Source organism: Dromaius novaehollandiae, chromosome 1 (genome assembly GCF_036370855.1).
Source record: "Dromaius novaehollandiae isolate bDroNov1 chromosome 1, bDroNov1.hap1, whole genome shotgun sequence".
NCBI lineage: Eukaryota > Metazoa > Chordata > Aves > Casuariiformes > Dromaiidae > Dromaius > Dromaius novaehollandiae.
The window spans coordinates 26,795,327-26,823,063 of record NC_088098.1 but is presented as its reverse complement, the minus strand read 5'-3'; the positions used below and the strand labels follow the sequence as shown (position 1 = coordinate 26,823,063).

Below are 27,737 nucleotides of genomic sequence, written 5' to 3'. Positions count from 1 at the left end.
TGTTCTAAGAATTAAATGTTAGATCATACTGAGTTTTAAGAAAGCAATTTGCTGACATTAAGTGTTGCCTTTGGCTATATTCTGACTGCCCGTTATGGTTCTCAACTTCTTATCTTCAACTGTTTATATGAATCATAACGGTGCCTTCCTGATAATATTTTTCAAGTTAAGAAAAATTAAGACAACTCAAAGTATTTTGTAAATAACTTAGATGTAGCCAGTTTAAAAATCTGCTCAAAGAAATTAGATATGGGTAATAAATCTTACTCTTTTTCAAAGAACACATGGATAAGGAAGTAAACCAGAACACAATACTTATTGCAATCAATTCATTTCAAAGATCTCATACTCACTACTTCACGTTTTTCCACTTCAAACCAACGAGATATTCCAGGTAAACTCTGCACCAAGATCAGGGTGGTTCTCTCTACCCACAGACTCTACAATATACAAAAAACAATTTTTTTTCCCAAATTTCTCTTTTAGAAGGAGAGCATCAAGTGCTTTCTGACATCTTAATTTACCTGTTATTCTTAATTATTCCCAGATTTCTTTGTGAATGCCTTTATTTAAGTAACAGCACACATATAAAAAAGTATTAACATCCAAATATTTACTAAAACATATATCCCAGAAGCCTACGAAAATCACTTTTTTTCCTTACTGTCTAGGATTTACTATTAAGCATTAATTTCTGCTGATCCTGTCCTTTTTTAATATGGTGTTATTCTATATTATTCTATACTATATACTGTCCCCTCATCTCCAAATGTCACTCACAACTAAATCAGCTTTTCATATTTACATTCTGAGACAACAACTGAGAAGATGGAGAGTTCAGAAGCAGAAGAGCAACTTGAGGGCAAAGAGTGACTAACTCTCCTGCGTGCAGGTATTTTGATTTTCCAAAATGAATGGCTGATGTGATACTGAAATGTAATACTATCAAATAATTTGCACAAACAGGAGGTTTGTAAAATGACAAACAAACATTACCTTAAGTCAGGATAAAGGTTCACTCAATACATAGTATAGGTCTTATGCAAATATATACAAGCTGTACAATTAAAATAAAGCCCTAACCTTTAATCGGAGGGCAGCAGTGATTTAATTAAGCTAATTTGTTATCCTTATAGTTCTTTTCTTTCACTTTATAATAATCGTGTTTATGGGATAATTCACTTTATATGTCTGAACACCAGTATATGTACAAGGTCTTTCAAACTACATGTTGTCAGTGCAGCAATATCTTTGACTATGTGCATGCATATATGTAGCAAAGTAGATGGTGACAGAATTTAAATATTTCTAGTGGATCAGAATTACAACTACACAATGAAAGTGTAAGATGAATTTTCAGTCTGATATTTTTATCAGGAGGAACATAAGTCATTTATGCATTAGGGAGGAATTACTGCTTTTCCCTGAGACAAGCTCCAAGTTCAGAAGTAGCTTGTAGTCTTGATGTCACAGGAACAGAACAGTGTGCTGTAGTTCAGTCAAAATTGCCTCTCCCTTGCTCTAGGGAGAGGTAATCTTTGGCAATCGTATCTACACCCCAAATCACCTCCTCAGCAGTGTTGTCTCAGCTGCTTTAGAAACTTCTCTGGAGGCTGCTCTGCTCTCTCTAGGCTCTTCTGCCGTCTGTATGTGGTTGATGCAAAAACTAACAGGTACTTTTTGCTCTCCTATTGCCACGTAGGAAAAGACCTTCCTGTCTCCCATGTATTTTCCTTACTATTTTAATTACAATGAGAAGCAGAACAGTCAAACCTGACCTATCAATCAGAAACTTGTTATGCCCTACTTAGTTAAATAACACAACTGTAAATGAAGTCACAAATAAACCCTTAGGTCCAGTAACTCAGGAAAGTGTGTGGTACTTTACCTTGAATTCATTCTCCTTGTCCTTGGTCCCTTTGTGAAATGGCCTGTCATATCGGAATCTCCAAATATGATTTACTTTGTAAAAGCTCTTGATGTTATCTGGAATGCCATCTCTCTGCAGGACTTCCTGATTTTCAGGAATTGGTGTCACTGCATAAATCTGCAAATCTACATGTAAAGAGTTAAGGCTATCCTACTTCATTCAAACTAGCAAAGCATATTGATTCCTCAAGCATGACAGAATAAAAACCTCTCTAAAAAGCATACATCATTAAAAGCTTCTAGACTATCAATGGCTTGGGAAAGGAAACAGAGATTTTTGATGGTCTGGGATTTCTTTGTATTGTCTTGTTGAAAATTTCATATTTATTTTTGAAAAAGCTATTTACATGGAATAGTACATGAAATAAAAAGACTGAATTAAATATATTTCTACACACAATAAGAATGTCATGCTAACATTATGTTGTATTTTAAGAATTTGAACTACTGTCATTGACCTGACACACTATTATCACAGCTGTCATAGTTCTGCAAGTAATTTTGTTTAAAGAAAGGACCTTAATAATCTATTAGGGAATTTTTAAGTAAAGCCAACAATTACACAAAAAAATTTCAAACCTAATAGAGTGTCTAGGACAAATGATGGGGGAATTCTGCCCTACCACTTATTTCAGTGGAGGTACATTGTGATTGAAATTGGCTATATGTGTACCTAAATTTTTTAAAAGCATGAAAGACACAACTGAAGAGTATGGGTTTGTGATTATATGGATACATTGTGCTTCTGCCTGAAAGATGGTCTCATCTGGCTGATTAGCATGTTGCATAGCAATGGCATGTGGGAACTCATTCAACATTCGCTGTTGGAAGGCCTCCAGCCTTTCATAGTCATGTCCTCGGCAAACAAATTCCTTATTCTGAAGAAGATTAAAAAAAAAGAGAGCAAGTTATGTGAAAACAATTGGGTATCATTAGTTAGATCCAAAAACACGCACTTAAATGAAGATTTTCTGAGCAATACTTATTAAAAAGGAAAAAGTAAGAAACAAAAGGCAAGGATGAAAACAAGAAATCTAGAAAAAAAGGTTATTTAAAAGAAAAAGGAAATTCTATCATATGAAATGTACTTTATTCAAAACTCTCTGGAAAAATCAAATGGTTATACTTTAATAAAAATCTGAAGAGAAAAATTAACCATATATTAATCATTTCTGAAAAATACTGTTAAATGAATTCATTTATGTTAGAAAATTCTAAAAAGCCATTACTGATGTGTTGCTCTTGAAGTAGCTTTAGATAGAAACAATAGCTGTCCTTATAGTATCTTAACAACAGAGAGAGGAAGCATTGCATTCTGAAAGCCTGGACTTTCAGGGGAACTGCTATAAGAAATCATCTGCACCTCTCATATTGTGCAACTACAAAATAAATTTTGAAAGCTTCCTTCTAAAAAAGTGACACTCCTTCTGTAGCAAACATAGCTAAGTTCTTTAAAAGAATTATAAACTGCTTTCCGCAAAAAATTAAGTCAGATGGAGCAAGTTTTGAAGTGTTCTTTGTTGGTGCTGCAAGCATAACTGTTCATTAGGAGTATTATGTACAATTAACTTACTTGGAAAATGCATATGTATTTCCTGGGCAGATGCATAAACAGTGAAAGACTTATAGGTCGGTAAATATTGCACCACTGTGCAAGACTTTATCCAGTACTTTTATTCCATCAGCTGACATATTTTTAGGATCCTAAACATTAAATTCTTCTCAATCAACATTTTTCAATTGGTTTATACTGTTTATTACATGACTGTAATTACATGACAGGTTTATACTGTTTATTACATTACATAAACAGTATCAAAAATTATGTGCCCATCAAACTGTTTTTGTGCATCACTTTTAATGGAGAGAGTTTCCTGTTATATTTATCATTAGGAATTTGTGATCATCACTGCCACAGAGGTGGAGAAAAATTAGGCTTTTTAGGCCTCCACCTACAGAGGATGTTCCTTCATCACTTATTTGAATGACCTTTGGAAGAGGAGCTTAGGATTACAATTACAGGGGAGCTGGCTCCAGGAATAAGATCAAATCTGTTCTGTTCCCAAGATGACACCCAGCGCAGTGCAGACTGCAAGACTGTGGAAAAGGGGAACAGGGTAAACAAGAACAATGTTTTCAAGAGCATCTGAATAACTTCAGAGTCTAATAGAGTGGCTGGGACAAATTATGGGGGAATTCTGACCTACCGTTTATTCAGCAGATGCACACTGTGATTGGAACTGGCTATAAGTGTACCTACATTTTTGATTTTAATTAATTTTCAAGAGTATTAATCTTTAATTATTTTTCGAGATTAATTTTCCTCCCTTTTTCCTCCATTACCCATGGAAGCGACCTTTTCCCTCCCCTGAAAATAGGATGATATTTAATTAGTTACCACACAGAATTTCCCCTCTCTCATCTGAGAAGAACTTGTATATGATATAATCAAATTCTCAAATAGATAGAAATGATAACAACTAATAGCATGAATTACAGAATTACGCCATCATGTTTAGTTTCAATTCACTTACTCTCAAGAAAAATGGAAACTTTTTCCCATAAAATCCAACTCTGAAAAACTCTGGCTCCAAACGCTGTTGATCCATAATTTTATCATACAAAGAGGCTTCCATCATCTAGGTGAGATTGAGAAGAAATGCAATTAATGTTTTTTAAAATTTATTTTTACCTTAAGCTGTTACAAAAAGGAGGGTGTTTCAGCACACTTTTCCAGACCACTGGAATTGCAGTGCATCTGAGTAACAGTAAGGAGAACTACAAGTCTCTAAATGCCTCAGAATAAACATTTATACCTATCAATGACTCGAAAGCTTCCAAGTATTTAAAAATGACCTTTACCTATGAAATACCTATCTTAACAGGGTAAAAGATTAATGACAACGTGCATAGTTCTTTAATGATAAATGAAAGTAGCAAAAGCACTATACACAACTTGAAATATATGACCCACTAATTTGCTAATCATTCAAATACGTGGCAGTAAGATGATCAGTTTAGTAAGCAAAGTCAGATTTCTATGGAACCATATCCAAAGAGGGTTGTATGCTCAAATCTCATAAGATACCAATGAATATAAGTGTCTAATTTGTTCAAGTTCCTTTAGAAATCCCACAACAGCAATTCTGTGAAAATTATTTTTGTTCAGTACATCCTGCACTTTTTTCACTCGAAACACTGACACAAAGTAATCTTGGTGTCAAAGTCCCCTTTTTATGATGATAAAATTTCAGCAAAACATTCTCTGTTAATATTTTTGCATTAATACCAGGGAAAAACAGTATTAGCCCCATTACAGCTAATGCTGACAGCTCAGTAACTGTCTAGTTTAAATTGCTGTGAGAAATCCCCCTGCCTCGCTTTTGCTTTTTAACACATTTCCTTTTTAAAACAGATTAACATCAGTGGCACATTACTAGTAGAAGGATATTTACTACTTCAAACACATAATACATTAAGTACACTTAATTAAACACGCATAAGCAAATTCTCTTTTTTTATTCACATGACAGTCAGTTTGCTTTTGCTTATACAGTCCTGTCATTGGGAGATCTAAATATATATGGAGTAAGCAGATCACTGACAGGGAGTACTGCTCTGTAGCTCTGTGTTGAGAATTTTGCATCATGCTGTTAAGCAGCTCTGGATTAAGTACTTCAGTCAGTTTCCACAGCAAGCATCCCATATGTAAGAAAAAATTTTAAAAGGCAGCTGTAATACATAAAATTGAATCCATCAAACAGAGGCAGACACAAAAGAGAAGGCTGGATTCGCTTTGAAATACAATAGCAGAAAGAACAAACAAAGCAGCAATGCTTAGAGCTCTAAAAAAAATGACAGAGAAAGAAGGAAGACCATGTCAGAAAAGGTTCATTTTTGTTATGTGATTTTAAACAGTCCATATTTTCATGTAATGAAGAGAAAGAAGATTTACAAAGTTGTATGTTGCCTGTTTGCAAATTGTTTCTTTGCAATTATAAGTGCAAAGACATTCACTGCTCCTAGCAAAGGACTGTGTAGACCACGTCCCTGGATAAACCAAAGAAATCAAAGAAAGTGAATTTACACATAAAATTTTTGTGCATGTGCATGCACACAAAAGGGGTGCTGTACAGGTACAAACATAGCAAGATCATTTATTTTTCCATTTTTCTTCAGAAAGTGCAGACTGCTTTTATAATATTTGTTACATGAAACAAAAACAAGGTAAAGGAAAAGGTGGGCAAGCCAAACCTAAAGACTGTTTCCTGGCAAACTTAATCTTCTAAGTAATATTTCAGAATCCAGATTAAAAAAAAAAAAAAAAAAAAAAAAAAAAAAGCTTTTGGATGTCTGAATGATGAAAAAGCACAAAGGTACATTACCCTCATCTTGCTGAGGTTTCTGTAGTCATAGTAGCTCTCATATTGTTCAGCAATTTTCCTGCACAGGATAATGCCGTTTTCCCAACACTGCAAGCAAGTCAGTAAAAGGTGTTCAGTAACTTCACAGCAACCATCTGATAATTCATGATTTATTATTAAAGTCTGTTCTTTCTACACTGACAAAATCACATTTCCAGTAACTGAAAATATTTGAACATATTGTCCATTAAACACATTGATAGCCGCTGAGTAATACTCATGAGGTCTTTGAAGTATCAAAAATATATTTAAAGACCTAATAAATGATTCTCACAAGAGAAGACTACCACTGCACAAGATACAGGTCATTACAAGGGTGGTGCACATCTCCTTTGATACAACATATGAGACTGATTCAACAGAGTATGAATTTTACATTTTAAAAATGTATTCTTCTTAGTATATCCTTAATTTTCATAGAAACAATCTGATTGGAAAATATTTTATTGCACCATAAAATTTAAAATCTATAAACTGATTAAAGCAGTTTCTGACCAAACTGATGATCACATCAATTTCATTAAATTTACAAGGCATGCATGAATTTTATCCTAGCTAGGCAGAATTGGAATGAATTGCTTGTTTATTGGCAATACCGATCATCAGACAAAGGGAATATAAAATTTTAGACCAGAGGATAATTATTGCTGCTTAATTCAGAATTAGCATTCTCAGCAATGACAACGAATTCCTGTAAATGTGACACTCCTCTCCCCCCTGCCAAAAAAAACATTCCTTTTCAGAGATACTGCAGCTGCCAAAAGACACAACATGATTTAGCAGGTATAGATATAATCCTCATAATCCAGACTCCTGAATTTTATCCCCCACTGAGTCAACTTAGTGAATTTGATAAGCTTCTTTCCTTATATGGCTAATTTTCACCACCTTTAAAACTGGGAGAAATTATACTATCTTTTGTATAGTGTTTTGACACTTACAAAGAGAACTGCTACGTAAGTGCAAATTATTCTCAGATATAAGTCTACAATATTTGTAGGATAGAAAGATAGGATTAGAAGGGACCTACTGTGTCGCTAAGTAACTGCTTAAGCAGGCAGTGACAAACACTGCCCCAGTAAATGAAAAAAAAAACCCGTGACACTGGAAACAATGTCCTAAAATTAATAAACTAGACATTTCTAGAGTTGATAAAATAAGACTGCTTTACCTTTCCCCTGTCAAAGTTTTGAATGATGGTCAGATGGAGGTACTCTTTACGTTGCCACTCCGTTTGCATGGGATAGTTTAGAAATTCTCTCAGGGGCCGATCAGACCATTCCAACAGCTCGTCGTACAGCAAGAGCGTGTAGGCAGCCTCTGCAAGATAAGTTATGGCATGGTACACATGACCATAAAACAAACAAAACTGCCAAATACGGTAATCAGAAATGTGAATACTCTTGAAGAGATGCACCATTTTATTAGGTACTTGATTTATTTCAAGTATAAAATAGAGATGGAAGATCTGGTTTTGGATAGAGTTACCAGCTACAACAACAGTAAGTTCAGCTTACAATTTTCACAACCTATTTGAAGTGGAGTTACTGGGGCAGCTTTCCTGGAATTTGGCAATACAAGGAGGACATGAAAATTAAGAAACAACTTCCTGCTCAGCACTAGACTCCTCTACTGCTTGAGGAAGACGAGAATCTCCTGGTGGTTCTGCTGTCTGGACAAGGGAACAAGGCCCAGAATATGAGGAACATCAGTAAAGAAATAGAGGAAGAAAGATAGAAAGGACTGGAGGACATCGTGAAAAGGGTTTACGTCTGGGACTGAAATAGAGAGAGGCAAGTCTGTGCTTAATAGACCCGACTCTTTCCAGAAGTAAAACAAATCCCTCATAACTGAGCCTTAATGTTCTTCTACTACAGAAAATAACTGACAAGTACACATGGAAAATTTCTCATCCTTTCGTTAGTTTTGGAAGGAATCAAACCTATCGCTGCTGACTAGTGACAGAACACTGTGTAGTAATCTTCAGATCACATTTGGTAAGAATTATCAGGTTATAATTTTTTAAAAAAACAGCTTTAAAAATTCCTCAGAAATGGTACAATAAAACTAATACTAAAGGAAATTCTCCATTGCAAAGTCAAACATCAGCCAATGAAGAAATACCAGAATTAATACCAGTTGTGAAAGTTCAATTTGGCTAACTGTGCATCTGAATTACGGTTTTCCAAGTTAGTGATCACAGTCTGTTTTTCCACTCACAGTACCACTTTGCATGATTCAGTACAAAATATGGGCCACGTTCTGGAGATGCATTTTGTTGGAAGAAGTTGCCTACTGGGCTTATTTTATTGAAGGTTTTGGAGACTGCACATAAAGCAAAAGACAACTATAATGTAGTAATGTACCTTTTATGCTTTGCCCTAGATAACTATAACCCACTCCTAACTCCGCCACTTGAGTTTATGTAAGACAGCTGACTTAAACCAAGTGTACACAGGTTTTCCTAACTGTAGAGGTCTTTTTATGTGTCCAGTTTAAGAACCTTTGGATGAAAAATCACCACTGCAGCCAAAGTTTGTGGAGAATGTGCTTTGAACACAGAGTGCTATAAAATGCTAAGTAGGGTGCAAAATGAGCTCATAGCAAATAAAGTTATTTTAAAAAAATACTTTAAATCAAATCTCTGTGTGCCTTTGGTGGACATCTGAAGATGAATATTATACAACTCTCTGAATCAGAAGGGTTAGATTGATGGGAGGCAGAAAAGCAAGGGAGGGATGTAAAGGAAAAATACCCAGAGTGACTACTCATTTGGTGAGCACAGCACTATCTGTGTGCAAAATGAGGAAAATCAGCATAGGCTCACATAATTAAAGACTGCACTATAATACATATGTGCAAAGGAGACAAGCTGAAGTTGTACAGACAATCTTAATTTTAGCATCACACAATTTTCAGACTCCTTGACTGGATAATGTCTTTTGTCATAGTTTCAAGCTACAATTTTAGATTCAAAATCTGCATGTTTGCATATCAAATTTTTTTTAAGTTAATAAAAATAAATCATTCAAAAACATAAGAACAGCAACAGATAGTATAGATACACATTAGAAAGATAGCTCAATAATAATCATTTCTAACTTGTCATGCAAGTCCTTAGATTTGGCAGATTTTTCTGTCATTCTCCTTGTCATCTGTTATATTTAAAGTTGTCATAAACGTATATGAAAGGTATATAAAATAAGAATGACCAGAGTGGACAAAAGATCCCTCTGCCCAGCAGTGGCCAATGTAATAAATAACATAATGACATCTCTAGGAGAGGTCTGTAGCTATTGGCTGCACACCAAAAGAACAGGAGGAGAGAAACAAGGTTGACTCGTGATGTGGGAAATTCAACTTACACAGGAAAGATTCAAAGAAATAGGCATTCCCAAGATAGTGTAGCAAAAATCTTCTCCTCACAACTCTCAGGTGACTGACACTGCACAAAAGGAACTAGTACATAAGGAACTATGTTTCAGCCTCAAAAGAGTTAAATTTATAGCCGTGACTGAGTGCTGGGTGAAGAAAGATGTGAAGTTAGGTTTTATATTAAAAAAGTGGCCTTTTTTTCCCCAGAGAATTACTAGAATCTGGTAAATCATACCATGAAAGGAGAGAAAATAAAATTATTTTAAGGGCAAGCTGGCTTTATCCCTAGAATGAACCCATATAGTCCATGAAATACAGGTAAAACATGCAGAAATGCTGGTATTGTAGTGAATTTTTCCTATCCCCAGTTACTTGATATAGGTCAATTTTATAAAAGTTTACTCTGTGTTGATTACACCAATTGATAAGCCAAGAAAATGGACTACATGAATCTGTTTTCTAGCAGAAAGACTGTCTCTATCCTTTTGCCATGGGTGGGAGCCAATCCTTCTTTAAGGCTCTCATGGCAAAAAAATGCAAGAGTCATAGGATCTACCATGGCAAAGAACGCAAAAATCACACATGTTACTAATAAATACTCAGGAAACAATCTCCAGGAGATAACATTTTGAGCAAAATACTGTTTAAAATAAGAATGAATAGTAAGAAAAGATTAAAAAATTAGGTCTTCTTCAATGCTGAAAGATAAACTGAACACATATTAGCAGCCAATGCATAAAGAGAACTCAGCATTGGTTAAAAAGTTAGGAAGAAGTATTAAGTTAATAGTTAAGTTAACAGTTTCCATCACAAAAACCAGTTGTGGCACAGACACTGTTTGATAGTCAAAACTCTTGTGGCTCACTACACCCAGGTCATGTGACGAAATTAAAATCCTTTCTCTGGATTTATCTAATTTACACTTTATGTCCATGAATTGCAAACAGACTGTAGAAAAGCACAAGATTTTTCCTTTGGATTTTAGAAAAAGTATAAGGAAATTCCATGTGGGCAGTACCTACCTATAGGCCTGGCTACTACTGCACCCCAGCCAACTGATATGAAATAAAGATGGGTGGGTGAGTGGGAGAGCGAGCGAGTAAGCAACAGCAAGGAGACTCAGCTGTTGCCTTGGTCTGTATGTCCTCTACTAAGTTACAGCCTGCAGTTTTGCAAAAGAACATAAATCACAGTCTAGTCCTAAATATCTTTACTAGTTTGTATTCAATTACCTGTGAAGTTTTGTGCTTTCAAATGTAGGTCATAGAGCTTATGAATATAGCGAATATACATCTCTTCTTTGTTCAGTTCAGTCTTGTAAAAATTCTGCAATAAAATTGAATTTAGTGATGAAATGTAGTAGATAATTTAGGATAATGATTACACAAGACATCAAATGTAATGCTGTAGAAATACATGCATGTATTTGAAAGCCTCACATGTACAAAGGTATTACACAGAACTTCAATAATACAGAGCTTCAGCAATAATACTGTTAAATTTTCTGTAGACCAGTCAACATGCTCCTGAATGTTGTTTTAAAATTCTCACAGGATATAAGTGGAAGAACCTAACAGAACTAAAATCTGACTGTTCTTCCTCTTTAATTACTCCTTAGCCATCCAAAAAGTATGCCCACTGGCCTTGCTGAGGCCAATTAACATTTTCTATATTGATTTTAAATCTGACTTTTGAATTCATATTTTAACAAAATATCTACTGTATGGTACGCTTACTCTTTCCTCTGTCATAGCAAAATGCCAGAGGGACTTTGGCAGCATTACAAAGAACTATTCAGCATTGTAAACAGCATAACCCTGAATGAAAGATGTGATGTCTTCAGCCTTAACTGATGCTCATAAAACTAGTAACTGATGCATAAATTTTGCATTGCGTGCTTGAAATATATACAAAGTTTCATTCTAAAGTCATATCCAAGGCTACGGAGCAAAATTTCTAGAAGGGATTAAAGATTTCTAGATGTATAAACGGCTATTGGTTGTTATATAAATAAAACACTGGATACAACATTAAAATGTTTAGTTCAAAACATTATGTATTTGCAGGCATTAAACTAAAGCATGAAAAAGTTACAGGCAGAGGAAGACAACTCTATAGTGCTGTCAAGTGTTGTCATACTCAGGGTGGACATACAGCTAGAGTCCACCGGCTTGCAATGCTTACCTTAGGGGATAACTTGCTTTGGTTAATAAAAATGTATAGGATACATAAGCAATGTTCCTCCTTAGCAATTAAAAAATGTGTGTATATTGCATTATTCAAATCATTTACTATTTGGGACTTCATGCAAGTAGCCAAAACGTTTCCCCTTTTAGAACGCATCCCTGCTCTATGCCGCTGTTTCCTAAACTGTGAGTTACAATCACAGAGAGGAGTGGGAGAAACATTATGAAAGTATCCTAATAAAAAAACAGAATTAGAAATACTATACTTTACTAGAAATAGTATTTTTGTAATTGACTTAAATGACTACTTCAATAGCTCTGTAATAGCATGCCCTCTTTAGGCCACCACATGCCTTTGTAATCCAAAAATTTCTGTTCTCCTCCCACAGTGTATATACAAGGAACTGGTGCTTCTATTTAGAAGAGAAAATGAAAAGATATCTGCACGTATGTTCATTTTTACCTGTCTGAAAATAGCACAATCTGCAATGCAGAAGTGAAAGTAATCAGGCCTAAAGATAAAGACAAAATGTGGCTGTAAACTGCGGTAGTAGACTTCTTGGCTCTTACTACCATACTCTGGTACCTGTCATGAGGCTAAACTATATAAATCAACTGGTTTTTCTCTGAAGCTCAGTTTTGACAAAGTCCAACTGGTCTGTAAGGCAGACCACAGTAAAGGAATCCAAGCACAGCTCAGGAAGTACACTATGATAATACAGTGATAAAGATGTCAAGTGTTTTTTCAACAAACTATTTCAAGACATAAAGCATAATAGCTAATACAAAGAATGAAGTCTACAGAAGGGCACATCTCTTGCAAAGTAGACTTTGATTAATGGGGACTTTTTCCTAAGGAAACACAGCTTGAGAACAATATTCAAGCAGGCAATGTGAACATGTTTTATTTAATTGGCATCATGTCATACAACAGTGTAAAGCACCAGAGAAAAATCTCCTGTGACTGATATGATTTAAGTTAATAAAATCCAAATATCAATTAAATGTCAAGCAACAATGAGGACCAAGTATGCCTGATGTTCACTCCTCGATGAATATCTACTCAATATACTTTTCATAGTACTGTATAGTTCTATGATGAGAAGAATTCTTTCATTAGAAATATGTCTTTCAAACTGAAGTTAGGTGATTCTTATGCACAACAAACTAATTCCATTAGATGCCTCTTAGACAGCTTTTCCACAGAAGCATTACTGATGTGAAACCCAAATGATCCTAAGAATGAGGAAAGTAGGAAAATAATTTTCTACATTCCCTGTTCATCTAAGTTAGTATGGTTGCAGACCCCTTCCATCATCAAATCTGTATATTTCATGATGTGGCATAATTCCAGTTAATGTGGAAACTCGGTTAATTTGGTCAATTCTATTTTCCAGAAGAACAGCACCTACACTGCAAAAGACTTAGATTCTCCTTTTGTACCAACCAGTCCTCATCTTTGGAAGTTAGAATACCTTCAAAATGGTAATGACAAAGTATTGCTTCCTCCTCTAGATTTCAAATAATTTTAGGCTGTACATTCCTCCGATTAAAATTCGTAAGAAACTTTTTTGAGAAAACGACAAATTCATCCATCACATGGGCTGCTAAATGTCTTAAAATGTGTACTACTTCTGAAATAGTGCTTTTGTAAACTCATGTAATAATACTTATTTCTGTAAGTCTACTTTTCAAAATTTAACTTTAGTTGTTTCTCTGGTGTGCACACAGTAATAAAATTTCTCTGAAAATTATTAGGGTAGGAGGAGGACTAAGAAAATCTGCCTTAGCCTCTGTACAAGTCATTGAAAATCCCATTATAAAGTATTACGGTGTTTTTAGGTTTTTAAAAATATTTGAACATTCTTTTTGTGCAAGTGTTGGATGATTTAATAACAATAATTTAAAGACTCCTTAGTGATAGGATGCAAATAATCCAGGTGCTTTACAGAATTCAAGATCTTGCTAGGTTTCTGAAAGAAAGCCTACGATTCTATGGCTATGTAGTAAATACCATTCCTAATTAGAGAGCACTGAAGAAATCTTTTATTTTGTTATGTATATATATTTGTTATGTACAACTGCTACTTAGAAGTGATACCAAATTGTTTCACTGACGTAAAAAATGCAGAATTAAAAGCCAGCTTATTTTGATTTTCCCACGCCTAAAAATACAGCTTTCCAAAAGTCATCATCCTGAAAATTGAAACTTTTCAAGGTTAATGGAAATCAACAAGCTTGTTAGTGGAAACTGGGCTAGAACCAAATTACATCTTCTAAACAAAAATAAAATCTCTTCCATACTAAGAATTTGCACCCACGGTTTATTATAATGGTGATAATAATATAGTAGAAGGTCCTGAGTAGCTTTTCTGGCTCTTGTATTGGGAAGAGAATAGATAGCCTACAGTTTTCAGAAGGTATCCCCTACATATCATGAGAACCAACCAGAGCCAATTACTGAAGATGACAGGAAAAAGGAGAAACCATGTATGTTTTGTTGAGTTTGAGGAAAGAGAAAATGTTTGTTTAATGAACTCAGAGACTGATTAACTTTAGAAGAAACTTTGATGAAACTTACCCAGTAAGGAGAGATGCAAATTGAATAAAAGGGTATTAGAGATTTCTCAGAGCCCAGTTATAAAATGCCAGGGAACACTACCTCCCAGCTGTATCAATTCCATCCTTAAAAAAAAAAACTATCAGAGATCCTAAGTGCAGTATTATTCTATCAGCCTCAACTCACACTCCATCAAGAAACAGGCGCTCTCTCATTCAAATATATGGTGGTATACTAGAGAACGCTCAATTAGAGTCAAAAAGGGGAAGAAAAAGCATTATACAAACCAAAAGGCTAACAGTGCAGCCAATCTTTTTACCATCCACTTCTCCCATTTTCATGCAGTCCCTAAAACAGAAAGCAATGAAAGTCAAAAGTTCCGTAAGAAAAGGAACAAAGTTTATCCCCTTAACATGAAGCACTCCTCAAAAACCAGACATATTTGATTCAGCAAGCTAACTGAAATGATGCAACCCAAAGGCATTCTGCTCAACAGCTGACCCAGGTTTGTTAGGGATTTCATGCCTTCTTTTCTAGGACATGGAATGCTTCAATAGTCAAGAAATTAAATGGTTATTTCTGGCTCTGTCATTGATTCGCTAGGCAACTGCTGGAGATTACTTAATTTCTTCATACCTCATGCTCAAACCAAGCCAGCGCGAGCCAGCATGGCTTTCAGAAGAGACAGTCCTAGTCTCTTACTGCTCTCTGCCACCCATTCCCCACCCTGCCCTGCTGCCTACAGAAGCCTCATGAAGTCAGAGAGGTTAGATGATACCTTTTTGCTGGGTTACTCTAACCCATGTCAATTAGATCACTGCGGTGGAGCACAGACAGTTGTACTGGCACAAGGAAGAGGGTGATGTGAGAATGAGCAAGGATGGGGCTTTCTTCAGTAACAGTGTAAATCTCCAGCATAAATTCCTCCTTCATGAAAAAACTAAACAGTGACCTCCTTCTCAAAGTGCTCTGAGAGCCACCAAATCTTCCTCAGTAGCACTCTAAAACTTACCATTTATTGTTTTGGGGAGGCAATGGATCTCACCTCCAAGTCAAAAAGTTAAGATGGAACCTCGTAGAGATTTTAACCATAACCCAGGGAAAAAATAGTGTCAGTATAACAATACTGGAGTAAAATAACAGACAGGCATCATCATGCAGTTACTAAAAGAAATTTAATGTCACTTTAAAACATTCTTGAATATATGAACTAAACAACCTAGTTTGTCTCAGATACTTTTATAGCCACTAGCACACATCTGTTGTGAAAGATACTGGATTGAAAGCCCTGGAGGTTGTAATCCAACTGATCCTTGAATAGCAGAGGCACTGCCAGGCTTCTAGAAGTTAAGAGTTTGGTCTCTTTGTTAATAAAACAGCTTCCCTCTCAAACTATTAGTGAAGATAGCAAAAGTAGTACTAGGTCTTATCATGTGTCCTCCACAGGACCCGGGAAGACCTTGATTTCTAGAAAGTGCTACCACTGACTGTGACAACGAGGACTACATTGAAGGTTCTACACAGACTTCACAAATGACTGAGAAAATCACTTTTAGTATCCCATTCATAAAAAGCAAGGTAAGTATCTTCTTTCCCTCTTCTCTGTTTGTGCGTTAGAGCCAGATGCCAGCTCCTCACCCAGGTGTCATATCTTGGTATACATATCTCCTCTGCCAGATGACACTACAACTTAGCATGACTGACACAGCAATAAGAATTTTACTTACTCTGTAAGACAACGGTTAGGTGATTAGTATCGAGCTCTGGGACTTCAGACAGATTTGAATCACTAACCTACTGCTTAAAGTTCCTATATTCCTGGTAATACACCAAGGCAAGCCACTGAATTCTCATACAATAGGGAGGCTATTGGGTGGTTTTCCCCAGCTTGCATCATATCCCTGTCGACTAAGCAGCTGTGGTCAGAGATCCTGAGCACATACAGTTGTCTGTGTGCAGTAGCCATTCATGCAAGATCACCATGTTTTTCTCTTCATATTTCAAAGATCACAACCCTACTTACCAATTGTGGGACAATCACTCACCTATAGTCCAGTAATCTTTCCATCAGGCGAGTCACAGTGGCGATTAATGAGACGCCACTTTCTCTCCATGTTTCCCGCTCAATTTTCTTCAGTAGACTGGAAAAAAAAAAGCCAGAACAATTTCACATTTATTTTTAACTGTCACTATGACAACCACTCCACTTTCACCAGTACCTTAATACCTTAGCAACAGTTACCTTCAACAGTTAGATTTTCTTCTACAAACACCCTCCCAAGAAGCACAATTTGCAAATCATGTCTTACCTAGGATAAGGACCAAAAAGTGGAATTCTAGTCCAGGAAGCATTGACAAAACAAATTATTTTTATGTTAGCTGTATCAGGTTAAAATATATCAAATACCCAGTTTTCAAAATATTACAAAGATGTAATAGAGCACTTTATTAAAATTAATGTATTAATTTCATGGTAATAACTCAGAAAACAGGGAGCTTGAAGATGTACCTAGAAAGAATTTTTATCAACTCAAAATACCTTCTCAATGGGACCTCAAGATTTTTAACAAGGTTTTTCCTCCTTAGCTCTACTATTTCAGCACCCATGAAATTTAAGAATGGGGAAGGTATTAAGATGATGATTCCCCCCACACTTTCACTTAATACTTCCTTCTCAACATACTATCATATACATGTTACATTCTATTAGCTGTACACTAATGTAAATTCAGATTACACACTGAAGTGAAAATAAGTTTAAAAATGGTATTGTAAGTGGTGCTGGCAGTAAAATTATAGTTAATCTCTTTCCATTACAGACCTGTGATTTTCACTGCTTAAGTTTAGCAAATATTAATCATTTGGGCTCAAATTTCCCACATTTCTTCTCTGTCAGAGAATGAATGTGGAAACACGTTCTGTTACTTTTATGCTTTGGTGCAGGGCCTCAGATGTACAACATGCCCATGGAGATATTTTGGCAGTTCCTCTGAAAATCCACTCAGATATGGTTTATTTAGTCTCTGAAAATTACCATATCCTTATACTCAACAGAGCTTTGTAGAGACTTGTTAATAAACCTTCTGTCTGCAGTGGGCAAGCTGTCAGCTCCACTGACCTTCATCTATACTGAGCATCTTCAGTCCCATAAAACTCCTACATCCAAACTCCACTGAACACGTAACAGCGCCCAATAACTCCTACATGCCAACTGCACTAACTATGCACTCCAGCTCTGTTTAGCTCCTTATATACAGCAGGATGTCATAGACGCAATTCTCCAAACTAATTTGACCTAGGTGAAACTGTGCCGTGCTGGAAGCAAGGTGGAAACATTGACTGATTTTCATTCTGCACCCTTATATTGACCTTGGGCTCACTTCTCCATTTCAGGCAGCAATCAGGTGTCTTTACCTCATTTTCAAGGACGGACTACCTGTCATTGCTAGGAGAGCCAGAAGAGGACCCCATCCTTCACAGAAGAGGCTGAAGCATTAATCTAGCATCTCTGCTTTCCATACAGAATGCATAGGCTAACTTAATTCACTTTTAACCCCCTGATGTTCCTTTTGATGCAAGTTTTTGTATCTAACAAAGAGTTGAGACTGCTACATTATTAAGCACTGATTACTGCACTGCTTTTTCCTATTGCTTTTCACGCCTGTGTTAAACAGGGACATTTCAACCTAAAGCCATCAAAATAATTACCTACAGTTCCCACAGAAAAACAGCAGAAGTCTGACTTCTCTTTTAAAAGACATGGATTTCATCTGTATTTGACTTATACATGTTCTTTATAAATATATCAGCATATTCATTATAAATACACAGTTTCTACAAATGGGTGGCGTAGATACATTTAAAGTACTTATTTAAACTGACATCCATTTCTTCAATTGGACAATTTTATGACTTGCATTCTGATGCATGCCTCCCCCTCTCCATTATGTATCTTTCACCACAATGCACAGAACAAACATTCAGAACAAAAGAGCTACTCAGATATATACCCCCTGGCTTCCTCAGGGCAATATCTAGATAGAATTAGAAAGAAATGACTGGCATTTCAGTTAAGCTTTCTTCCTCTCCATCACATTGTGTCCAAAATTGTGTGCACACTTTGTTTTATACCTCTGTGTGATCCCTTTTCCTGAATCTATTTGCTTTCCAAACACAACTCTTCCCTACAAGCACACATGAACACAGACACAATTCTTCCTTGTCCTGTGGCGTGCCTGCTTCCATCACACAACTCCTATTAGTCCCAGGGCCCAAAGCACAGCCAAGATGTTATATTATACAAAAGACTAAGCAGCATAAATGATACAGAGAAAGATGCATTAATGAAAATGCTTCTGCATATCCATGTTACTGTAGCCTAACAGCTGCACTGACCTCAACATTTTTTTTTTTTTTTTTTTTAAATCTTGGGTTCTTAAGAATGGGAGAGTGGGGACCAAGAGAATCAGAGCTGTCTGGGAAAGAGTTTCTGCCAGGCTCAGAATCATATTCAGGCAAATGAGTGGTGTAACAAGTCCAACATAAGTGGATATGCCCAAGCCATGGAGTTATTCAGACCACTGACTCACAAGCACTTAACCCTAGAGGGGGATCCATCTGGATTTCCATTCTGGGGTACAAAGTCCTCCAGATACCTCCCTACTGCCAGAGGCTCCCCCATCTGATTAGATGAGGGAAAGTCAAACTATGCTGCAATTCAGAGACAGGTGAGGAGCTACCCGAACCCCATGCAAATCTTCAGAAGGGCTCTGAAACTCTCAGTCCAGACAGAGCCTAATAGATTGGGTAGTACTGAGCTCAGTCAGGCAGCTAGAAGAAGGAATTAAAAAAACCTGAAGACAGCAAGGGAGAGATAGCAGTCATCATTTTTACGGCTGGAGAACTCAACCAAGGCAGAGCTAGATATTAAGTTCCTGCTCAGCTTGAATGTCAGCTCCAGTTCCCTAACAGAGAAGCCTTGCCAGCAGGCTGCCAGTGGAGCTTGCCTGCCCAGGTTTTGTGCTGCAGTAATGTGGCCACCTGCCCTTCAAACCTCAAGTGGCTTGTATTAGGCCAAACTGGAATACAGCTACAGAAGTAAAAAACTGCCAGCATCCATCTGTGTTGTCGTTCCAAAGATTTTGGTCTATCCACCAACTGTTTAATACAATAAAAATACTCTTTTCCCTGTGCTAATTAACTTGGAAATTCAATCTCAGGGTTATAATGTAGGTGTAAATTGGGACATCTTTCATATCAGGATTACATTGGGAAGCAATCACAACAACTAGCTTCTCATGATAACAAAACGTTCACCACGTTTTGCAGCTTTTCAAATGACATCATGAGCTAATGACTGTGTGGTCACATTGAGGTCTCCTGGGAAGACACTGATTCACAACAAACAGTAGCCACCCTTCCCTTACTTTCACTGGGTGGTTCCATTTGCTAACAATGATTTCATTATAAGCAGTGAATTCTAAGCATATAATACTTTAGCTATGTCCAGAGACAGATGATGTTCAAAGGAAAGATGTAGTGAGTTGCTCTAGGAAAAAAAAAAAAAAAAAAAGGTTAACCTGAGAGTTTAGAGATTTGAATTCACTGTCTGATCCATACTGAGGAAAGAAAGAGCATGACAAAAACAAAGTCTCACAGCCACTTCAATTACAAGACTGCATCCTAAGTAGGTGTGTGCATCCCCCTCAGTTCCAGCTGTACCTATCAAAAACAACCAAGCTGAATCTTGAGAACGACCAGGTAACATTACTATATTTGCTTTCGCTAAGCACCGCCTAACCACTGCTTGCCTTAGAACTACGCTACTGTTTCACATTCCTCAGGCAGCTACACACATTGCTATCGCTTCAGCCTAAACAAGTCTGCTCTCTTGCAGACTCTGTCAAGACACACTAATATTGCTTAGTTTAATTTACCAATGGAAGAGAGGAAAAAAAAAAATATCAGGCTGACTGACCCCAGGAATTCAGCTCCCTAGACTGTCAATCTGTTTTGAAGCATTTTTCTTCACATACTAATGTAAAATGGAGGACTGCGTAGTGTCATGAGGTATCTTCTCCAAGCTCTCATGTTGAGAGGTGTTACATGCTGAGTGAAACCAAACTCAGATAAAAAACTAATGATAAATACTAATTCTTCTTGAGCTGGAAGTGAACTTGAGCAGTTATTCTGAAATTTGCCAAAAAGTTTAGTTATAACTCCAGTTACATCAGAACTGAAAAAAAAAGTATACCGATGCTGAGACATTTTGCAATTAAAATTACCAGGAAACGTCTTCAGCTTTTAAATTTATGAAATGCTTTCACCATTTTTCACTATGCCTTGTTTAACATCTCCCAATTTAAACGTAACTCAAAACCTTAAAAGAAATTAAGAACTATATTTCACACCAATATGCTTTCTTACAGAATTACAAGTTATTTCGAACAGCAATCACCATTCTAATGGTTTTTTGCACATGGTAATGCATCTAGACTTTATAATTTTATAACTATAACTTCTGCCTTAATGATTTAATTTGGAAGTTAGAATACTATCTTTCTAAAATATTGAAAACATCTTACTTATTGTCTTCACTCAAGCTATGAAAGATTTCCGGAATAATTACTATACAAGAAAGTTCTGCTTTATCTTATTGTACTGTAGTTTTCCATCATTCATCCATTTCCGCATAATTTTGCCTAATCTCTACCCACTTTTGTTTCTATAAGTGATAAATGTTTAGGAATTTTATTTTTTTCAACTCAGTACAGCTACCGATTATTATGTGTCTGTCAGTCACAGACAGTGTGATCTGAATGCAGTTATTTAAGCGCAGACTAAGCACAGACAGAGCTACAACACAATCTTTAAATAAGAGGAAATGGTTAAGAAGCCATATAAGTAGAAAAAAAATCAGGTGTTTAGTAATATTAGATAAAACACAGAATGGAACCCTGAGGAGGAATAATATACCTTGTTAAACACGCTAGAGATAAATTAAATCTTCCACCTAGCTGAAATTGAGTTCAGAGGAGCAACAAAGGAGACAGAGTTCAGCTAGTTCTATTGTATCTGCACTCTTTGACAGTCATTTATTTCAATCAGTGGCATAACTTACAAGCAACCTTAGGCACTTCACTATTACTAGCTTGCTATTTGATTTTGATGAGATTTCAATTATTAAAATACAGTAAATACTTAATAATTTATAAAAGAAAATAATAAGAAATAATCTTACCAGGATATATAAAATTGTACACATCAATTGAGATATCAACAAGTGACCTTACACAGAAGAAGAAAATTTCTGTTGACAATGTAAAATCACTTATTAAATAGGTGTTTGTTAAATTCTCATGCCATATTTTTAAAATACCAGATTTGTGCTCTGTCTGCACCCAATGCAACCATGAAACATCTCTTGCCTTTCTGATTTTAAAACTAGTAGACAGAAAAAGAGAAATTTTTGTGATATATACAGCTATAACTGGGAAAGGCTAAATATAAGAAGTACACTCAGACCTTACAGATACAATACCAAACAATGTTTTTATTCCTCAGATTTTCAGGAAAAAAATAGACAAAAAGAGAATTCACAATTGTTTTAAGCATTATCTCTCTACAATGACATCAGCCTCTAATACCCCTAACTGAATCCAACAAATTAATGAAAGATAAACATATTACTCACATACTGTTGAAGAGCTCTCGGTACGTTTCGTCACCTTTACCTTCTGACATTAGGCTGTCCAGTTTGTCAATCAGTTTTGCTTCCACCTGCAACATATAAGGGTATACGTAGACAGCTGGTTTTTCCTTTAATTAGATTGGATAAAATTGAGGAAAGATTTATTTTTCTGTAAGGGATTTTGCTGAAAGTAGATCTTAAAATTTTTGGTCAAACACATAAATTTCATGATAGATCACTTCATCTCTTTGAAACTGTTATCATACCCGAGGTTTGTGGGGGGTTGGGTTTTTTTTTTTTTTTTTTTTTTTTTTTGAGGGGGGAGCTAATTTGAATGAAACAACGTGACTTTAAAACTACAGGCTGAGTAGCATTTGCTGCTGCTAAGGCAGCTATCTATTTATGGAATCAGACAAAAAAGCACACAGCCCAAATAAATTGCCTGAATTCTCACTGCACGGCCGTAAGCACAAGGCATTTTCTTAGATTACAAGAAATGTGTCATACACTTCACTCTTTAAACCTGTAGATGAATTTTATAAAGGTCTTTACTCTTCGGAACATTGTGAGTCTCAGATTTACTTTCCCAACCTTCCTTACCTGCCAATGTATTTGAAATTCATTTCACTGGATTTGCATATTAGCTATCAAAGACACTTACAGAATGTATCTGATGGCTAATTATTAATTTGATACATATTTTTAAGTGTATTGATAATAAAATAAATACATACAGATAAGGCTACCCTGTGTGTTATTATTTCAAACCTCCTTTTTACCAATAATATACTAGTAATCAAAAATCTAGGGGAAAAACCAAGCTGTTGTCAAGATATTCTCTTAGTGAATAATTCCATTACAATTTACATTTAAGCCTAAGCTTAAGAGATAGAGAAGCTGAACAGGTAGATTCTTTTCTTCTCCCACCTTGTTAACATTTCTATGGCGATTTTAACAATAAACTTATATATTGATAGTGAAAAAACACCTACTTACATCACATGCACTCCTCCATTCCTATATTTTGTTTTGTGTTTCAGATACAGCTCCCACTCCAAGTGCTATGATTGCCTGAGACTAATTCAAATACTTCTGCTTTCCTTCATTTGAAGCAGCAGGAAGGAGGGCACTGAGAAATGGCTTGAAGCAGTCTGGAAGAACCGAGTGGGAGCTGCAGGAGCAGATGGCACATTTGGTAGTTCCTTCCTAGCTTGTTAAGAAGGTGTTTCAGCAGCAAGAATAGTTGGATCCTTATAGAAGAACATTCCTCAGAAGGATCATTTGATTTTTATTTTTTTCCTGTCCATATTAACTGGAAGGGAAGCTAGTTGAATCCCTATCTAACTATTTGTCTCTGCTGCTGTAAAGTAGAGAAGAAAAATGCCACAAACAAAATTCAGCCTTGTTGAAGATACCTCAAGTTTTGTTCTTGTCTTCAATAGGCCATGGATATTTCCCTCATTTTATATTACTATCAAAACATTCACTGGAAAATCTTACTAATCCTGCAGAGAGTCAAAAGGGAAAACCCGTTATCCCTCTCCCACAGCTGTATCACCACAGCTACTCTCTCCGCCCTGAGCCACACCACTAGTTGGGACCAGCACTCTCTGAAGTGTTTGAATTTCAGCCCTGTTTTATGAACAGCTTCACAGACCTGCTTAAAGTTCCCACTTCGCCTTTGCTCCCAGTCCATCATGTCATGGAAAATGGGAATCATGACATTCCGCAGGTCTGGTTGAGGGATCAAGGTCACTTCTAGGAAGGGGCCAATCAATGCTGGGATAAAATGAAGTTTGTGCTCCCCTAAAATGAAAAGGAACATTAACTTGAATATGAATTGGTTTTCCTCCTGTGTGCTATCAAGCAATCTAAGAACTTTCCGAAGAATAAAAAAAGAAAAAAACCACTGTAAACGTCTACATTTTTTAGCTAGGGTCCATCACAGCAGGGGCCATTTTGTAACGCAAAAAGTGAAGTTAAAAGCTGCAGACAAGATGTCAACCTGCAGACATAAGGTCAACCTAATTCATCAGATTTTATAATACAATACTGAGTTCAGGAGCGACGGGGTTATTGTAACTCAAGTGAGTCTCCCAGGAGGGGCACAGAGAGAAACAAAGCACTCTCTGGGCACTTAACTTATTTTTCCCAGGAATGATTTGCTTTCTGTGCTCTACAGTCTTGTGCTTACAAAATGGTTGACTACCTGTTATAATACAATTTTTACCTTATTTAAATCTTTAACTTTCTCTTCTTAATCTTTTTTTATCTTTAACTTTGTGGAAACAGAGATGGAAGAACATGTTTTGCCTGCAGAACAGGGAAGTTGCGACTTAGCTGTTCTCAAAAAATTCCCTTTACAATCAGTGCTAAAACATCTTCCATTAACTCATCATATTCTACAAAGGAAAAGCTATAAAACTAAGCCTTTTCAGGAAAGCCAGAAATGGCATACAATAAGGATTGACCGTTCAGGCTTAGTTCTCCAGGCTTAAGAGTTCTGAGATCTTCAGAACAGGAGGATTATGAATTGTGACATACTAACTTTCCAAGCTGGGAATTGATTTCCCTCCCACCCTACCTCTAGATGTTGCACTGGCCAGTAACACTTGTCTGCCACTTTGTTTGGTGTATGCATGAATGCAAAGGAAAACCAGAATTCCCTCTAGTGGAAACATCCTGGGATGCATATCTATACCAAAGCCAAGGTGACTGCACAAGGACCAAGGCTGAGGATGAATAAACTGCTAAGACCACTATATAATGCTGACTAGCATAACATCAATTATATGAAATATCCTGCCCGCAATATTTATTGTTTATTATTATCATATCCTGCCTACAATATTTAATTGTGCACATTGTGAGATGAACTCCACAGTGCAATACACCATCCTCACCACTACTGAAATTCTTCACAGCTCTCTCCCTCCCTGCACACTCGGTTTCTGACCAGCAGAAATCAGTGTGACTGGGCAGGTGATGCACACTAAGGTCTTATCCTAACATGCAGGAAAGAGATGGGACTCAAGAGTGGATGGATACCTGATATACTAGCTTAGAAAAACTCTTAGTATCCGAACAATTTAGAGTATGGATGTCTTCGAGTGCCTAATCAATAGTAAATACTATAACTAAGAAAAATATGCTACATAACAAAGGTCAACAGCAAGTTAATAAGCAAATACTTATTTCTTAGAAGACTTCTTTTTAATACATGCTGATCAGAAAGTCTAGTTTTCTACAACTATGTATCATGGCAGGGAAAAAAATTTATAGAATTCAGGTGATAGTATCTTAGTAACCGTTGACAGCCTTAATATCTTTAATGAACCCTTTAATGAAGTGAACTAATGAAATAAAATTGTATAAAAAAACAACTTCCATCAACACTGAATGAGTTGAAATATAAAGCTGACAAACTTGGTGTCCAAATCTTTTGCACAGTTTTGATTCTGTTCCCAAACAATATTTAATTGCATTTTTCTGAGGCTTATACTTTCGGTTTTCACAATTCCTGTTTATAAATACAAAAATGTTCCTAAGTTTAGATCCAGACATACATTTTTTTCTCTTGTTGTCCAAACAGTCATTTACACATCAGTCACCGGTTTATTTATGTCCTTATACTTTAATGCAACTGGGACTTCGGGAAAGATTTGATGCAAATCCAGCATCTCAAAAGAGCTTCAGAACTAAGATATATGTCTCTTCCTTAAACTGTTCAGCAACAGAATTAAAATTGTGAATGTAAGTATTTTTCCCTTTCTCCAATACAATAATTCTGCCCCAAAAGAGCCATACTTTCTATTCTAATTTTATATGGCAGAGTTATTTCAGTTCTTTGAAGGAATATGGATAGGTCAAATACAGTAACAGTGCTTACAAAACTGGGGTTAAACATAAAGAGGGAACTGTAATGATTGGGGTATTCCTAAACTTGAATCAAGACTTCATGTGAATGTCATCATGAACTCTTCTATTATTAACAAGTGTATTTAATAGTTGAAGTAATTATATTTTCATTTCTGAGCTACTGACCATGTGGATTTTTAAAAATTTCTTACCTAAATTTTGCCACATGCTGAAGATTTCACATCCCATTGTTACCCGCATATCACCATATCTATAATACATTAAAAAATAAAGCAAAACAGCACAATATTACGAAAATCAAGACCATGTGCCATTCCATGTCACTGTGAAAAAGAACATCTCATTTGTAATCCATAAAATGCTACTCCCAAACTCATGCCTTCTTCCAAGCTGTTGCCATTGTACCCAGCTAAAAAAGGATTTCTAAAATCAGGTGCATTTGCAGTATTGTCAAATATTTTAAGTATTAGCTCTTTCTAAGCACTATACATCAGCAATACAACTATGTGGCAACAGTTATTTTCTGTAGCAATTTTTCTCTAGGTCTCTCTCTGAGAACAAATGATTTCCCTTAGCTCCAAGAAATACCATTATTTCACACAGAAAACAGTGCAGTGCCTGGCTGAAATACCTAAACCAGTCTGAATTAACTAACGCATGCAATGGAAATTAGTGTTGGCACTGCTACAGCAGGTCTATTTTATTCCCAATATCTGAACAAATTTGGGCACTTGACGAAAGCTGCTGTCAGCTCTGAAGCCCTGTACAAAGGGCCAGAACCAACGCTCATTCAACTCAGTGGAAATATTGCCAGTGTGATCTTCTGATAGGCCTTTATGCAATCTGCCATGTCTTGCATTTTGACAAATGTTTCATCTATGAGAGTTTTCTGGAAGCTGTCAGCAATACTTACTTTTCTAAAACCTTTTTTTTCTTGGAAGGTGTGAACATCTCCAGTTGCAGACATAACTGGTTTATAAAAATCACAGCAAGAAAAAAGTAGGAATCCCATATCTAAAATAAGCACATGGCATTTGGTTATTTCATTTCTCAGCGCTACCATTTTATGACCACTCAGGATGCAAATTTTCAAATCACATCAGTTGTTTCAGTCTTGGCTAATAAAGCTGTCAAACTGTTTTTGACTAAATTTCTTTGCATAGAGATATACTTTTCACCAACACCAAAATGTTCAGCAGGAATACATCCATTTTACATACTCTACAACTCTTAAACTTAAAGGTGTCAGTGTCCCAGGTTTTCTTTTTTCATCCTGCAGAGTCAAAGACCAGCTGGAAAACCTGACCTGCTAAATTGAAAACAAGTTTTTGGAATATTTAAATAGAGAACTTCAAAAGCTTTTAACTCCAAAAAATAAAAAATTGTGACACTCAAAAGCTATCACATAACAGAGCTGTCATTTTCTGGCCTGTCTTACTTTATAATATTATTTGCAAGTCTCATGGCAGACTTCATTGGACAAATCCAAAGCAAAGTACTGTGAATTTGTTAACATATTGTAAGGATCCAGATGTTTGTGCAAATGTTTTTAGAATCAAATGTTGAATCTTATAAGTAGAGCTCTCTCAGTTAAAATATACATTTAAAAATATATTTTAACATTAATTGATATAACCTAATTATAGATGCACTAGTGCAGGAGGGCAAAACTAGTGCAGAGGGAGCCCAATTCC

At 36.1% G+C, this 27,737-nt stretch overlaps 1 protein-coding gene across 3 annotated transcripts in view; it reads right to left on the bottom strand.

Moving 5' to 3' along the window:
- Positions 1 to 27,737, bottom strand: part of DOCK4 (dedicator of cytokinesis 4) — a 251,290-nt gene that overhangs the window by 22,859 nt on the left and 200,694 nt on the right. For 2 of the 3 annotated variants that reach the window (XM_064507755.1, XM_064507757.1), the window contains exons 29-41: positions 26,957 to 27,057; positions 26,235 to 26,293; positions 23,822 to 23,970; positions 22,168 to 22,253; positions 16,520 to 16,615; positions 14,762 to 14,822; positions 10,961 to 11,054; positions 7,525 to 7,673; positions 6,315 to 6,401; positions 4,464 to 4,568; positions 2,666 to 2,807; positions 1,889 to 2,055; positions 354 to 440 (exon numbers count right to left, since the gene is read on the bottom strand). In XM_064507755.1, the coding sequence (XP_064363825.1) occupies positions 354 to 440; positions 1,889 to 2,055; positions 2,666 to 2,807; positions 4,464 to 4,568; positions 6,315 to 6,401; positions 7,525 to 7,673; positions 10,961 to 11,054; positions 14,762 to 14,822; positions 16,520 to 16,615; positions 22,168 to 22,253; positions 23,822 to 23,970; positions 26,235 to 26,293; positions 26,957 to 27,057 (1,383 nt within the window). Of the gene's footprint in view, positions 1 to 353; positions 441 to 1,888; positions 2,056 to 2,665; positions 2,808 to 4,463; positions 4,569 to 6,314; positions 6,402 to 7,524; positions 7,674 to 10,960; positions 11,055 to 14,761; positions 14,823 to 16,519; positions 16,616 to 16,783; positions 16,811 to 22,167; positions 22,254 to 23,821; positions 23,971 to 26,234; positions 26,294 to 26,956; positions 27,058 to 27,737 lie in introns of all 3 variants that reach the window. The other variant, XM_064507753.1, reaches the window with a different exon arrangement.